Raw genomic sequence first — 15,783 nt, forward strand, 5'->3', positions numbered from 1 at the left:
TTTCCTGAATATTTATTCACAAAAAGCCTTTTTCAAAGGGATCATTTGGGTGTGATTTTCATGTATGTTTTTATACCCGCAAATAAATCTTCTGAAAGTAGGGAACAAAGAGGCCAAAAATATACTTTTCTGTTTGAGCATTATACCCAGAAAACCATCCATTCCAGTACTATACTATCTTGAAAGCCATCACAGAAGTAAAAAGGGTACATACATTCTTAAGGAAAAAAAATCTCTTCTCAAAACACATACACTAATTCAAAATTGTTACTTAGTCTCATTCATCTTGCATTCTGAGCGGCACATGAAGTTTGCCACTCATTTCTCATCCATTTTACTGTTAAAGTGCTCATAATTTATCTGTGGAGGCTGTTTCCTTTTAAAAATATTTGTCCCTGACATTTCTTGAGTTTCCCTGATGTTCTGATTTATACTTCTATAGACAGATTGACTTCCTCTGAAGCAAATAGTACTGTGTACTGACAGAGATAACATTAAGAGCTACCACTACCACCAGTACAACTGAAAAGAACATCCATAATTAAATACCTGATGCTGCTGCTGGAAAAACCTGAATGCTGTGAGATGGCATCACCAGATTATTTACTCAAGACAACAGAGATATTTTGGAGTAGTTAGGCAGTGATGATGAAAGCCTGAGATGAAGGCTTTCTAAACACTGTCTGAATCCAGAAGCATTGTTTTGTTGTTTTGGTTTTTTCCCCTACATTGAAAAACCAGTGGTCACGAAATCTGGTGTGACTGCTGATACTTCTATATCAAATTCCTGAAGTGATTTTTAGAAACTAAACTCCAAGAAGGCATTTTAGTGAGTTTACACTTTTTTTCAGATTAGACCTGTACTTCAAATATTTCTAAGTACAGCCAAAATACCTTTGATTCAGAACATCAATAATAATGTGCACCCCATCTGAGCTCAACGTATGTAATAGACAGAATTACATACATATACATATTTAAAAACTCCTGCTTGTTGCTTATTGTTCCCACAAGTCATCACAGCATTGTTTCTGCCATGCTGCTTGCTGAACAAGTGCATACTGAATCTAATCCTAGAAGCAAGGTGAAATGACAGAGTTCCTTCTTTAACTCTTCCAAGCACCAACGATATGACACTTTTTTTTCAGTGTAATGAATTCTGGTATCACAAAGAACCTCAAGAAACAATTACAGCTGGATTAATATTAGGGGGGGGGAAATCTATTTCAGACTGTAAGAAGTTCTGCAAAAACTTGTGTTGGTTCAACACTGGCTCAGACTGTACACAATATTCACATTCCTGAAACTACAGCTTTGCAAAAGCACTAATGATTCTAAAGAAAGGTCCTGCAACATCTCTATACTGAATACTTTCTAAATCAGTATGACCACCAAATTAATACTCTGTACAACTTTCCCCATAATCAGTAAACCAAGTTCACTAAATACATTTTTAAGCCTGTATGAAGGCAAATATGGACAAAATGCCTAATTAAGTCACCTTCCCTGTCAGTGCACGTTCTAAGTCATTCTAAACCCATCTACTACTACCTACAAAAATGTACAGTCTCACAAGCTATTCTTATGTCTTTCTGAAACTAATTATGGTTTTCTGTTATTGCACAGTACCGAGGGACATGATGAAGGTGGAGAGTTTAATTTTAGTGCCCTACTAAAAAAGAGGTAAGAATTCATAGAGTTAGAGACATAAAGCAACCAGCTCCTGCCAAAAAACTCTGAAAACAGTAAAACTAGAGTAAGTGAAAGTTGCATGAATTTAGCATCCTTGTAGTTTTCCTAAAGCAGGTCATGTATCCACATCCACATGAAGGGGAAGAGAATTCAGTGTAGTCAGCTGTAGTTTTGGGCATAATATCGTGGTGCTGGCAATTAACAAAATCCCCTTACTTTGGACACTTGCCTATAACACTTCAGTAAAAGCAATGGAAAAAAGATGGCAGTTAATTATGGCAATTTTTCCCAAGGTAGAAAAGGCTGGGACTAGGGTAACTACGTGCTTCTCCCAGCACTTTTATTAAAACCCTCAAAATACAACAATAATTTACAGTGTCTTTCCTTAATGATGCCTTGTAAAGAAAGTTCTGTCCTAAATGTTCACACTACTTTCCATCAGAGAGATGGGAGGATAAGCCTTTTGGTTAGATTTCTAAATGTTACTATTACACTCTACATTTATATCCTTATATATCTGCTTATCATATATAAAAATGTATTCTAGTTGTAAATATATTACAGAAATGTGTTTTTTTTACTCTTCCAATTCCCATTCTTATTTTATGCTTCTACTTTTTTTTTTTTTTGTGGTGGAGGTGGTATGTTCTATCTCATTATCATCCTTACTTGCCACAAGTATTTCCATTACCTGTCTTCTTATGTTTTTCTCTTTTTACCATCATCTTAATCTGGATGTTTTGGATTTCATTGTTGCCAACAGAGAGTAAGATTTCTGTTCTGTCTTATTATAAATGCATGGGTGAAACTGAATATGAGAACAATTTGGTTTGAAACAGTGCATGCATCTTTACTATTCTTACATGTAGAGCACAACAAAAAATAACTAAAATGAAAGAAAATTATCAGCCACAAATTTCTGAGATAGAAATGCTTTTAAAGCATTAGTCAACATTAAGGGCTGATCATTCAACACAAATCAATGTATTTATCTGAGTATCCTTCAGTTTTCACCATCACTTCCTGTTATAAGCAGTTTTAAATCATCCTTGAATGCTCATATTTTCTCATAACCTGATGCTCTAAATTCCCATTGTCACGGAAATAATTTGCCTGCTGGTGACTATCAAATATGTGCTGAAGTTTTATTCCATGCATCCTTGAATGTGTTAAGTGAATGCTTTACTGAATCTACATTCTGTAAGTGCACAGGCTTCCCTATTACAACACATTTCTTTTTATTCCAAGTAAAGTTTCCATTGCTCAGTATCATGCCATTACTCCAGATAAGCCTCCTTCTGCTCACTGCCCTTGAATGCTCACTCTGTCTTTCCAGCATCTGAATTTACTTTCAACACTTGTAACTAGACTCACGTTTTGCAAATCTAAACTTACTCAGTTTGAATTTTCACTGTCTGCTCCTTAGGTAAATGTTGTGAATCAGTGTTTAGGATCTGCTCAGATATCAGTACCACTATTTTTAGAAAGTGTTTTATCTTCAGAAAGAGTGCAGGATAACACAGACATCTGAAGTAGTGCTGTTACAGAAGGCAGTAAAGCCCCAGTAGCCTCGTATTTCACTCAGGTTAACTCGCCCAAAGTTCAGTGGGGCAAACAAGGTCACATGGAATACAACCACAATGCCAGCCAGATGATGCAGAAAGTATACCTGTCAAAATTGCTTGCTTCATCACGAACCCCTGGGAAGTCTGAAACAAAATGTGCATTAGAATTTTCTCTAAAGTACAGAAAATATGTTTTCTTAATAATAGCAGTCATCAAAACTGCAGCTTTGAGCACTGAAATAGAGCACTTGCACACACATTCTAATTCCTGTGGAAAACCTAAGACAAAAAGAACTGTTGACCTCTTTTTAAAAAAAATCAAATAAATGTAGACCAACATGAAAATATTTGCTCAATTTCACAGACTGACTCTAGCTGGAACGAAGTTGCAAAGTATTATGAGTCCGTCTCCTATTGCCTTTCCCTTCTGCTTTCATTATTGGTTTTGAGCACTGATAAAACTCTATTAAAGTAGTAAAAATCTGCAGTATTTCCAGAAATGTTCAATTTGTGGGTTTAACTATTCCTTGTTTGACTAGAACTACATTCAATTAAAAGAAGCTTACACATTTCACTGCATTTTATCAGTGTTTTCAACCTTTCTTGAGTTACATAATCTCTATTCAGTGAATTTACGCATATTGATAAATTTGTTGATCCTAATTATTTCTCACTACTACTTCAGTAGAAGTAATTAGTGGATCCTTCAGGTTTTGCACACCAGGGCTTGAAGATCACTCCTGTATTAATGAGAATTGATAGGCATAAATCTGAAAGCGGATCTCATGCTGATTCAAATAGAACTGAAAATTCTCTTTTATTACTTTTGCTTTGTTCCACCTAATTTACAAGTCCTCCTCACTCCAGGGGTAATGAACACTCCCACTACAATAAAGAAGTTTTCATTTAATACACTATCTGCTATTGCTGTAATTTAATTAACTAGTGTTGACATACAGATGTCATGGGCCAAGGAGAGGTCATTGAGAAGAGGAAGGGAACAGCTGTCATAGAGCTATTAAATGGGATACTGAGCAGAGACCTTGAAGGAGGTGACAGCTGACAGGGTCCAATCAGTTGACGGTAATGGGATAGGAAGGAACCTTCTGTGTGATGTACAAAACTATTTTTAACTCCTCCACATATGTTTAAAACATCTCAGATGTATATTCCATTTACAGCAGCTTCACTAAGCTGCACCTTAATGCCCTCAAAGTGCATAGTTAACCTATGAGGTGAATACTCTAAATAAGGATCCTCAACATCAGAGAGAGTAATATAAGGGTGGAAGAAGCTTCAGGAGTCCAAGTGCTATCAGACTTCTTGAATGCTGCTTAGTTCCTGCTGCTAGTGGAAGAGTACAGCCCTACTGTGGAAACTCTTGTCTCCATGAGATCAATGTCTTAACCAAAACAAAATGGTGAAAAGGAGTACTGCTCAGAGGCAGACTTCTTTTTTCCATTTTTTTCTTCAGAACTCAGTTAAGCACTACACCAGTTACAACCTTCAACTGATATTACCATTTAAATGCAACTTACAAGCCTTTTCCAAGGAAGAGACTATACTCTTGCTTATGATCAAATCTCTTGTATTTCAACTTGCATGTACCAAACCAGTACTGCTAGATATAACATTGGAAAAACTGAAGCTAAAACTAAGGAAGTCTTCTCAATAGTGAGATATATACCAGATTGCAGAATTGCTGGGAAGATATATTTCTTATAATATATTTCAAAATAACTTGCACAAAATATTTGTGAAAACTCCATGAACAATCTTGCCTTCAAATTTTCAGGCAAAGAGATGCATAGGGATGAACATGAACAGACACACTGAGAGATCACCAATATTTATGTAATGCCTGAGGAAAAATAGTAACATTTTAATCTGCTAAATCATTCTTATTTCCTGTGATTTTACACTTCCTTCTGAGATACACTTAGGTCCACAGAACATTAACCGTAGTAGTGCAAAGAACTCAGCACACATTAGAAATACTTTACATTTCTAATTTTATCTGTTTATCTTATCTATTCCAATGTATATGTATTTAGAAATATTTTAAAGTTGCTCATTGGTATGATCAGGGCCACTAACCCAAGAACTGCTAATGTTAAAAATAATCTTGGTCTATTTGGCAAAGTAGTTCTGCACTTTCTAGGCAAAACTACAAACCATTTGTAGCCACCCCAAACTAAGCAATAGATATCTAGAGAATAATTTTGATTAAATTTGTGAGTGCCATTGATGCAGTGATGACAAAGAACATATTCAGTAGGCTGCACTTATCACACGGAACCCAAACTTCAGATACACCTATCAATTCAGTGAGTGCTAGTGAGGGCTTAGTGAGTGCTAAACCACTCCAAAAACAGATGATATTGCATGCCATATTGCAGCTCAAACTTACTGAGCTGAAGTCCTCTTCTTTTGATCTCTTTGTGTTAAAGACCTACAGAAGTTCTGGAAATCCCAAGCCCGGACTGCAGTACTTTAAGAAACACAGTGCTCTAGTTACAAGCAAGCCTTTTTCTGGCAAAAAAAAAAAAAAAAGTACCAGAAATGTCTGTTTATACCTGCTGTCTAGACTGCCTACAACCATGCTATTTTAAGTAGTAGTATTTCTCACAGACTAAAAAAAAAAAAAAAAGGAAATAAAGGGGATATGCCAAATAATCTTCCACTCTTCTCTGCATTGCCTGTGGCATCGCTTCCCGTTGGAGTTTATCTTCATTGCAAAGGTGTGTTCTGCTGCACTAGAATCTTCTGGGTGCTGGTTGATTTCAGAAAGTAAATCCTCAGAAGATTCCATTTTCTAAAGAAATTTTAAAGAAAATATACTTGTTGCATACTTTCCCTGTTTACCAAAGTGCAAACTATGACAGGTAGCTCCATGACAACAGAGCAAAGCAGAGCAATTTGTTTCCCTGTGAGGCAATCAACCACAGTTGCAAAAAGCAGAAGTGCTTACGCTTGCAATATACATTGCAGTGTTACTGTACAAGGTGTGGGAGTGAGTTTGGTTTCAATAGGGAACAGCACTTTTCTTAAGCCTGTTTAAGAGCTTTTGCATGAGCTCCTTCCTCTCCCCACTCCTCAAGCACAGGCTTATTCTGCTAAAGGTGAAGATGACATTCATGGCTCTTTTGTTTTAACATGATGCCCTCTTTCCTGCTCACTTGGATGTTTCTGTTTTCCCAAACGGTTCTCTGGAGTACAGCAGCTTCTTGCGCACAGTAACTCGGTAAGGTTACATGGATTTCTTATTTCTATTCATTACCTTCTCAATCAAACACATAATGACAGAAAAAGAATGCTGTCTTTCTCACAACCAGACAAGGAAGTTTTCACTTGGGTTTTGCTAACCCAAACATTAATTCTTCCATAATCACTAGTTCTTTGGATAAACTATAAAATAAGTAGCTCCTTGTAGATGTTGTCTTGTTTGCCAGTCACCAGCCTATGCATCCTTATGGTTCATAGACTGCTATAGCCAGCAACTGCCTTTACAATAGATGACAAATATTTTAATACTCTCTGACACATGTTTGTGAAGAGAAAGACTGTCCCCAGTAGAAAAGGGCATGTTTCTCGCTAACATAAACCAACTGCCTCATTTCCAAGGCATTCTCAAGATACCGATTCAGTTTCTTGCTTTGCCACATTTTTTATGTATGACTAACACTGGAAAATAAGTTTCCTTTTGTTTCCATCACACATCATTAAAGGGAAGTCAATATTTATTTGCTTTGGCTGTTACAATGTAAACCCTTCAGGACAGTCACAGGATTTTAATCACTATATGTATAAATAGAAGTAAATCTAGTCATCAGGTTTGCTTCATTATTCCAGATACTAAGAGAGTAAAATTTAGAGTGCTAAGCTCTTTATTAAGAAATGGCTTCATCAAGCCAATACACAGCTTGCCGCACCTAGGGCTGGTTTTTAAATCCTTTCAATAGTGGCATTTAGGTACTCTAATCCCTTTTTGCAGAGGTGAAGCGAAATCTGAATCACAGTCTGATGCTGATGTCTGGGAAATCCTGAGGAAAGCGCCTCCTTCTGAATATGAGAAAATTGCTTTTCAGTATGGTATCACAGATCTGCGTGGGATGCTCAAACGCCTCAAACGCATAAAGAAAGAAGAGAAGAAAAGCACAGGTTGGTGAGCTGTATTTATTATAAGCGTATGTGTACCTGTCACCTTCTTTGGGAATTCTTCAAATACCACTATCACTTGGAGAGCCAGACACACGAGGATGAGAAACAGGACATCGGTATTCCAATTGTTAGACAGTTTTTATATATGAACTACTGATTACCAAATCTCTGAGCTACCTTGCTCTGAAATTCTGGACATTCTGAACCTGCTCATTTTACTAGTTTCTTCTGCTCTGCCTCTCATCTATCCTTGAATGCGAAAAAACACCCCTCTCCACTTGTCCCACCCTCAAAACTGGTCATTCTGTCAGACATCAGAGATATCTTTGAAGAATCTCATTTCCACAAATTTTCATTATTTAACTAGTTCATTTAAAAGTCTGAAACAGAGAAGACAAGCTCCCATTAATTAGTACTGAGAAAACTGGTCTCATTTCCCTACATAGGCAGGCATAGCTGTAACTCTGTCTTGGATACACTGACATACATATTCACATCTGATTTAGAACAGTCTCTATCACATGCTTTTCATCTCATGTTAAGTAATAACACTAAACAGAACAGGATGAAGAATCAACAGAAATAGTAAAAATCCAAACAGATTTAGCAAGTGAGGAAGTAAATAAGTGGGGTTTAGGTGATAGTAAAGAAGAGGAAAGGGAATAAAGATTTACTTTCCTGACAAAGAATGTAAATAAATAAATGCATACATTTGTTTCTTTGCTTTGGTAAATCATTTCATCATAAGCATTCCTTACGAAACTGGATCCAGCTTACCAAGTAGAAAAAGGACAAAAGATAAAACTAATGGTCGAAGTTGCTGATCCAGACGCTGATGTGAAATGGCTGAAGAACGGACAAGAGATCCAAGTGAGCGGCAGGTAAATCAGAAACACGGAAAACCCAAAAAGGAATGGGCTACAGCTTGGACAAAGAGGACAAACTTTTCTTAGGAAGAAGGGAATTGACAGTTGGGTTAGAAGATCTTAAAGGTCTCTTACAAGCTAAACTGTTCTATGATTCTATGAAAATAGGGAGAAAAAGAAGCTGAAAATGAATCTGCAGTGTCTCGGCTCTGGGTCAGTTTGCTGTTCTCATGACTTTTCTTTCTCTTCCCTCTGCTCTACAAATCTACACATGGAACTGGATGCTTACACCTAATTACTTAGCAAGTAAGTCCTCAGACTATATTCTGATCCTTATGTGTGTATCCAGGGTTCAAAATAACTGCCTCATGATAGTTTTCTTCCAAAACCAATCTCCAGTGATTTTGTGCTTAAACTGCGACAAGGCACAGCAAACACCATTCACAGGAGTGCACATGCCTCACACTTGCATAAAGATTTATCCATAATTTCATATGCCAGTTTTTCAAACACTGCTCTTGTCACTGAGATAGCAATAAGGCCTGATTCTTAGCACAACTTGCTACTGATATCAGGAAATATGTAAGAACCTTTTTCTCTGCTTGGCAAGGGAAGATAGTGACTGGGTCCAAGAAAGTCACTCTCTGATATTTATACTTACATTCTCTTTTCAGATATATTTTTGAGGCTGTTGGGAATAAGAGAATACTGACCATAAATCACTGCTCTCTGGCTGATGATGCAGCATATGAATGTGTGGTAGGGGAGGAAAAAAGTTTCACAGAGTTGTTTGTAAAAGGTGAGCAATGGTAGCAAAAAAGCTTGAATAAATTCTGACATCTAGCTAAGTAGATATCTTTCTTACAGTCAAATGAAAGAAATTTTTCTTACAGTTGCAACTAAGAAAGCACAGGAAAACACAGTAATAATTACTATTAATTCTCATTTGAATTTATGTCTTCTCAAAAACAGATCTAGAAACTTACTCCCAAAATTGCATTCGACTCAAGATAAACATGTACCTCTACAAACAGATCAAGCAGTATAGAAAACTAAGACTTGGACAAGCTGGAGGGTTGGGCAGGAAGAAATTTAATGAAATTCAACAAGGGCAAGTGTAGAGTTTTGCACCTGGGAAAGAACAACCCCAGGTATCAGAATAGGTTGGAGACTGACCTGATGGAAGGCAGTGAAGGGGAAAAGGATCTGGGAGTCCTAGTTGATGGGAGGCTCACCATGAGCCAGCAATGTGCTCTCGTGGCCAGGAGGGTAAATGCCATTCTGGGGGATATTAAAAGGGCTGTGGCTAGTAGGTCGAGAGAGGTCCTCCTACCCCTCTGCTCTGTCCTGGTGAGGCTGCATCTGGAGCACTGTGTCCAGTTCTGGGCCCCCCAGTTTAAGAGGGACATAGAATTGGCTTGAGAGAGCCCCGTGCAGAGTCACAAAGATGATTAAGGGAATGAACATCTCTCTTAGGAGGAGAGCCTGAGGGAGCTGGGGGTCTTAAGCTTGGAGAAGACTGAGAGGTGACCTCATCAATGTTTATAAATATGTAAAGGGTGAGTGACAGGACAATGGAACCAGGCTCTCCTTGGTGATGGCCAATGGCCAATGGGTGGAAGATGAGGCATAGGAAGTTTCATGTAAACATGAGGAGGATTTTTTTCCCCTGTGAGGGTGACAGAACACTGGAATAGGCTGCTCAGGGAGGTTGCAGGGTCTCCCTCTCCGAAGATATTCAAAACCCACCTGGACACATTCTCATGTGATCTTGTATACATGATCCTACTCTGGCAGGGGGGGTCAGAATAGATGATCTTTTGAGGTCACTTCCAGCCCCTGACATTCTGTGATTCTGTGTAATACCTCCAGTTCAGAAAATAAATACATATATTTGCATTCTGCCTTATGAAGCAAAACCCAAAAGGTCATTTGATAATACTATGTGATCCAGCAGAGTAAACAGAACATCACCATGTATTTGGCCAGGGGTTCCTCCTGTGCAGTGCAGAGTGGTGAAATCTACTTCTGCTCTTCAGTCTTTCAGAACACTGTTTTAATAAAAATCTCTTAATTTCCAGAACCTCCAATCCTGATCACTCACCCACTGGAGGACCAGATGGTGATGGTTGGAGAGAGAGTGGAGTTTGAGTGTGAAGTGTCTGAAGAAGGAGCTACTGTGAAATGGTAAAGGAACTGAAAAGGGACAAACAAACAACATGAAACTGTATCTGTCTATGGGACACCCTAGGACCAGAGTCTGTAGACAAGAATTGTGGAGTAAGATTGATCCTCCTCCTATATGTCTTACATTGAGAAGGAATTAAGAGGCCAGAACATGGCAGAAAAGAAATTAAGCACAGATATTTTATAGAGTCTCTAGAATTTCTTGTTCAGTGTTCACAGGATGTTAGACTGTACCAAGCTGTTAGTTTCAAAGTTTTCTAAACACTTGACAACAACATCTATTACCCCAGCTAATCAAATCTGTATTGTAACAAGTTTGCTATAATTTATGGAACCTTCCGGTCTTCTCAGTGCAGTGAAAGCTATTTTTAAAGTACTTTTTCTTAGGTGTCTTGAGATAGAGAGGAAAGGTTATTGACTTTGTTTAACCTATCAGCTGTGGTGATCCCAAAAAGCTGGCCATTATGCATATGCAGCAAGCAGGATTAAGATGGTAAACATTTAGATCAGAGAGTCCATGTTGTCAGGCCTTCCAGCGGAGCGGAAACTAGAAGGTTCAAGCTGCTTGAGCAGGCACAGCATGCAGTGCTCACATACCAGGTCTTACACACACTGTTCTCACTTCATCTCTGTAACTGATGAAATTCTCTTTTGCTTGTTAACAGCTTCAGGCAGATGGTTATCAACTGTTCCCACAATGCCCATTACATTCCTGGAAAGTGCCAACCACTCATCTGCTCTCCCATAGGAAGGAACTGAGAATTTATTTAAGAGTCCAAGAGCTAGCACAGCTTATGCATTACACTATTAAAGCCACACACAGAGGCACATACATGCTTACAGATGCCAAGAGACGGGGACAACCAAATCCATCCCTCTCGGATCAGTGCAGCTGCCACACTTTGATCCTCTGCCTTTGAACAACTTCCATATATTGTTTAGAGCTGCTGTCTGTGGGATGGGCATTTGGTGTGACAAGGACAAATCAACAGCTGTCTCAGCCCAGAATGCAGCAAGTGGTCAGAGTAACTCTTTAAATCATAGCAATAGAAAACCAAGGAGTCAGACATTGAACTGTACTTCACTAGTTTTCTTACACGAGACTCAGCCAACGTGTCCTGGCAGCAAGGGGAGCATTCTGGACAATGGACAGAAGTGGCCAGGGAAAATGCAGAAAACTGTATGGATGAAAGAGTTCAAGTTTCATGGATCATTAGGGAAATGCTCAACAGTTTATGCCAAGTAACAGACACTAATTCAGGACACCTGTTACAGCTCTGGCACCCATTAAAACCTGGGATATGAAATCACAAGCACATGGACAAATGCAATTATGTGACTCGCACAGGGCAGAAATAAGGCTTATGGTCTCACAGGCATGGCCATTAGACTAGGGCTTGGAGAACTCATTATGTGGGTTTCTTCACAGTAATCAGGACAGAATGTTCCCTTAATCACCCTGAAAGGTCTCGGACTACTGTCATGTAGTCCTATGGAACAGTTATTTCATAACTTCAGATGAACTTGGAAATATCATTCTTCAAAGAAAAAGTGTCATAAAATACATAATCTTTACCTGATTTTCCCACCTCTGAGTGATGAATGTATGATTTTATCAGCTCCAAATGAAAACAAATTATAGCCATGATAAATCTGCGTGTCCCCATTATCATATAATACCTAATCAGTGATATCCTAAAAGACATTCACCAATTCATCCTTACATTATGAACAGGATGTAGGAAAGCATTTCTAGACAGAGAAAAGAGGCATTGAGAGGCAAACATGAGAACAGATACTTGGCCTTGCAGATTCTTCAGGACTTTGATACACTAAACCATAGCTGACCTACCTATTATTGCACTTCAAGTGTGAGGCTGAGCCAGATGACCTGTGGTGCTCTTTAAACCAATACTTATATGGTTCTATAAAATCCTCCACTTACTCTTCAGTATCAATTTGCTCAAGTTACGACAGCAAGGCCTCTAATATTTATTACCATATATAATGTAATGTTGCACTTTTCACTGCAGCAGTGTATTGTTTTAAGGCAAATGATATCTAGTCTTAGATGTTTACAATTTTATCACTCCACTATTTGTCAGTACACCCTTCTGCAAACACTGTACTCACACACACCACCAGCAACGTGACAGTTACTAAAACAAAGACAAGTGAAATACTCTATTTCCTTTCCAAGGATTTAAACAAATTGATTTCAAATAACCTATTTTCATTATTTAGACAAGATTTCAAACTACCTATTTCTTACCAATGTCTGAACAGAACATTCAGATATCTTTGATGAGATGTGTCAAAATACACCGCCAAAAAGAAATTTAAGAAGTTCAGCATCAGGGCATGTGGGTTTGCCACAGAAATTATGGTGAACTTCTGGATTAAACTGTGTTCTCAGATGTTCAGCAGAGGTTTGCACTGTAGCACATGTTTCAGAATCAATCTACATGAATGAGAAATATAATCCTCAGGAGAGCATCTCCCATTCAGATCCAGATTGTAGCAAGGAGAGGAAACATTATCCAGACATAAAAGTGCTGTGTTTCATGTGGTTGTTACAGGCACCCCTTGTTTCCTCCCTCACTAATGTTTTAGTCCCATGATTCGGAAGGGAGGACAGCAACTTGTTCTAGTGGGAGGAGTCCCTGCCTACGGTGGGGAGGTTGCACTTAGACCATCTCTGAGGTCCATTCCAACCTAAACCATTCTCTGAGAGTGTTTTTCTAAAACGATTATAAATTCCAAGGTGCGCTCTGATAAACAACTAGGTAGGAGTAACCTGCTTAAATTTTGACGTTGTGATGTACTTCAGGAAACTTTTAGGCAAAAGGTTTCCTCGCATACATCTACCCAGAGATCAGTGCCATAGTACTTAAATGAGACCCAAAGCAGCATTTCAATGGGCCATCACGTCAGCTCACTTGTTAAGGTGAATAGTTACTGCTAACAAGCAACAAAAGCTAGCAAGAATATTCTTACTCTATCAAAAGCATAACACCTCTTAGAATCATAGAATCAACCAGGTTGGAAGAGACCTCCAAGATCATCCAGTCCAACCTAGCACCCAGCCCTAACCAATCAACTAGACCATGGCACTAAGTGCCTCATCCAGTCTTTTCTTGAAGACCCCCAGGGACGGTGCCTCCACCACCTCCCTGGGCAGCCCATTCCAACGGGAAATCACTCTCTCTGTGAAGAACTTCTTCCTAATATCCAGCCTATACCTACCCTGGCACAACTTGAGACTGTGTCCCCTTGTTCTATTGCTGGTTGCCTGGGAGAAGAGGCCACCCCCCACCTGGCTACAATGCCCCTTCACGTAGTTGTAGACAGTAATAAGATCACCCCTGAGCCTCCTCTTCTCCAGGCTAAACAGGCCCAGCTCCCTCAGCCTCTCCTCATAGGATTTGTGTTCCAGGCCCCTCACCAGCTTTGTTGCCCTTCTCTGGACATGCTCCAGCACCTCAACATCTTTCTTGAATTGAGGGGCCCAGAACTGAACACAGTACTCAAGGTGTGGCCTGACCAGTGCTGAGTACAGGGGAAGAATAACCTCCCTTGTCCTGCTGGCCACACTGTTCCTGATGCAGGCCAGGATGCCATTGGCTCTCTTGGCCACCTGGGCACACTGCTGGCTCATCTTCAGCTTACTATCTATCAGCACCCCCAGGTCCCTTTCTTCCTGGCTGCTCTCCAGCCACTCAGTCCCCAGCCTGTAGCACTGCTTGGGGTTGTTGAATTTTTTCTTCCACATAAAAAAAACCTCCTCCATTTACAAACTGCAGCAGTATCCAAGTCGCATAACATATATACCTTCAAACAATAATGACAAATATTAAATGCTACAAAAAGAGTAAGCTTAAAAAAATCAAATCCCAGTTATTTCCTTGCAGCCTGTTTAGGATATTTAGGAGTAGGTACAGGAAATCTTTGTGAAGACTTATGTATTTTTGTGTGACCTTGTCTAAACAGCATGAAACCTCTCTGCTCATTTCCCCTCCGTCATAACTGGAAATTGCAATAATTAAATTTCCTCCGAGGGTGCATGGTGAAGCTTAATTTAGTAATGTCTTAAATATACTGTGACATTCACGAATAGAAAGGACTACAGAATCCAAAATACATCTTCATTTAATTCTATCGTAATGTTTTCTTCTTCTACTCATGCCCACAAAACATGAACTTGCAACAATTATAATTGACATCAGGAAAGTTAAGGATTTTAAGGGATTTCCCAGTAAATTCCGTTTACCTCACAGCAGCTGTTATGAGGGCGCATTCCCTGCTGGTGAAGTCTTCAGCCCTGCATTATTCCCGTGCCGGGCTTGTGCTTGGCGGGCTCCTGTAAGAAGCTTCCAGAAGCTTCCGCAGCTTCAGGGCGGCCTTGTTGCTATTGAAGGTTGGGCTTATCAGCGTTTCCGCGATAACGTGTTTAAAAACAAAAACCAGCATCAAAAAGAACCCCGCCATTCTGCTGAGCGAGTTCCTCTGTTTTGGCGTCCTTTTGGTTTGGAGAGGAGTGGGACTGAGAGAGAGACAGCATGGGGACACCGAGGTCAGAGGGGAAAGGGGTCGGGGAGGCACCCGGGAGCAGCTATTCACCTTCAGCCCGTGGTAAAACGGCAAGGTGAACGCTTGCAGTCCTTGGAGATCAACAGTGAAGAAGATTCCCACTTTCAGGCAGTGGAGGACCCCACGCCTGGCCAAGTGCCGGCACCCGAAGAAGGCCGCACCCCCAAGGGCGGGAGGCGCAGCTGTGAGGGGAGCCCGCGCTGCTCCGCACCTGGGAGGGGAACGCCCTTCGCCAGGAGCTGCAGCCCCCGGGAGGCGCCACACAGCGGAGGAGCAGGTGGAGGGCTGGCTCCGTGACAGGGACTCCCGCTGGAGCAGGGGAGGACTCTGAGGCGTCCTGCTAAGGAGGAAGGAGAGGCAACAGACTGAGACTTACTGCGACCCCTCAATCCCTGTGCGGCCGCGGGGCAGGAGGGAGCAGGAAGAGAGGAGTGGGGGAAAGGTTGTGGGATTTTAAAAATCCAGTTGTATCTCTCACTGCCCTACTCTGATTCAACTAGTGGTGGTGTTTACACCGATCTGTTTCCCCAAGCTGAGCCTGTTGTTTGCCCGTGGCTGTAAGTAGTGGCTGAACCCTCCCTGTCCTTTGACCTGACCCTAGAGTCCTCTGTTGTGTTTTCTCCTCCCCACCCTACCAGGAGCAGAGGTGAGACAGCAGCTGAGAGTGGGTAGTGCCAGCTGGGTGCACTCAAACCATGAGACTTCTACAGCATTTAACATGC

The 15,783-nt window shown here is 40.2% G+C and overlaps 1 protein-coding gene across 1 annotated transcript in view; it reads left to right on the forward strand.

Annotated features, from left to right (window-relative positions):
* The window catches only part of MYBPC3 (myosin binding protein C3), a 54,882-nt gene that overhangs the window by 15,811 nt on the left and 23,288 nt on the right, over positions 1–15,783 (forward strand). The window contains exons 9-15 of the mRNA XM_064145689.1: positions 1,634–1,683; positions 4,549–4,565; positions 7,254–7,418; positions 8,167–8,299; positions 8,588–8,590; positions 8,959–9,083; positions 10,366–10,471. Coding sequence (XP_064001759.1) covers positions 1,634–1,683; positions 4,549–4,565; positions 7,254–7,418; positions 8,167–8,299; positions 8,588–8,590; positions 8,959–9,083; positions 10,366–10,471 — 599 coding nt within the window. The remainder of the gene's footprint in view (positions 1–1,633; positions 1,684–4,548; positions 4,566–7,253; positions 7,419–8,166; positions 8,300–8,587; positions 8,591–8,958; positions 9,084–10,365; positions 10,472–15,783) is intronic.

Source organism: Pogoniulus pusillus, chromosome 1, assembly GCF_015220805.1.
Source record: "Pogoniulus pusillus isolate bPogPus1 chromosome 1, bPogPus1.pri, whole genome shotgun sequence".
Classification (NCBI taxonomy): domain Eukaryota; kingdom Metazoa; phylum Chordata; class Aves; order Piciformes; family Lybiidae; genus Pogoniulus; species Pogoniulus pusillus.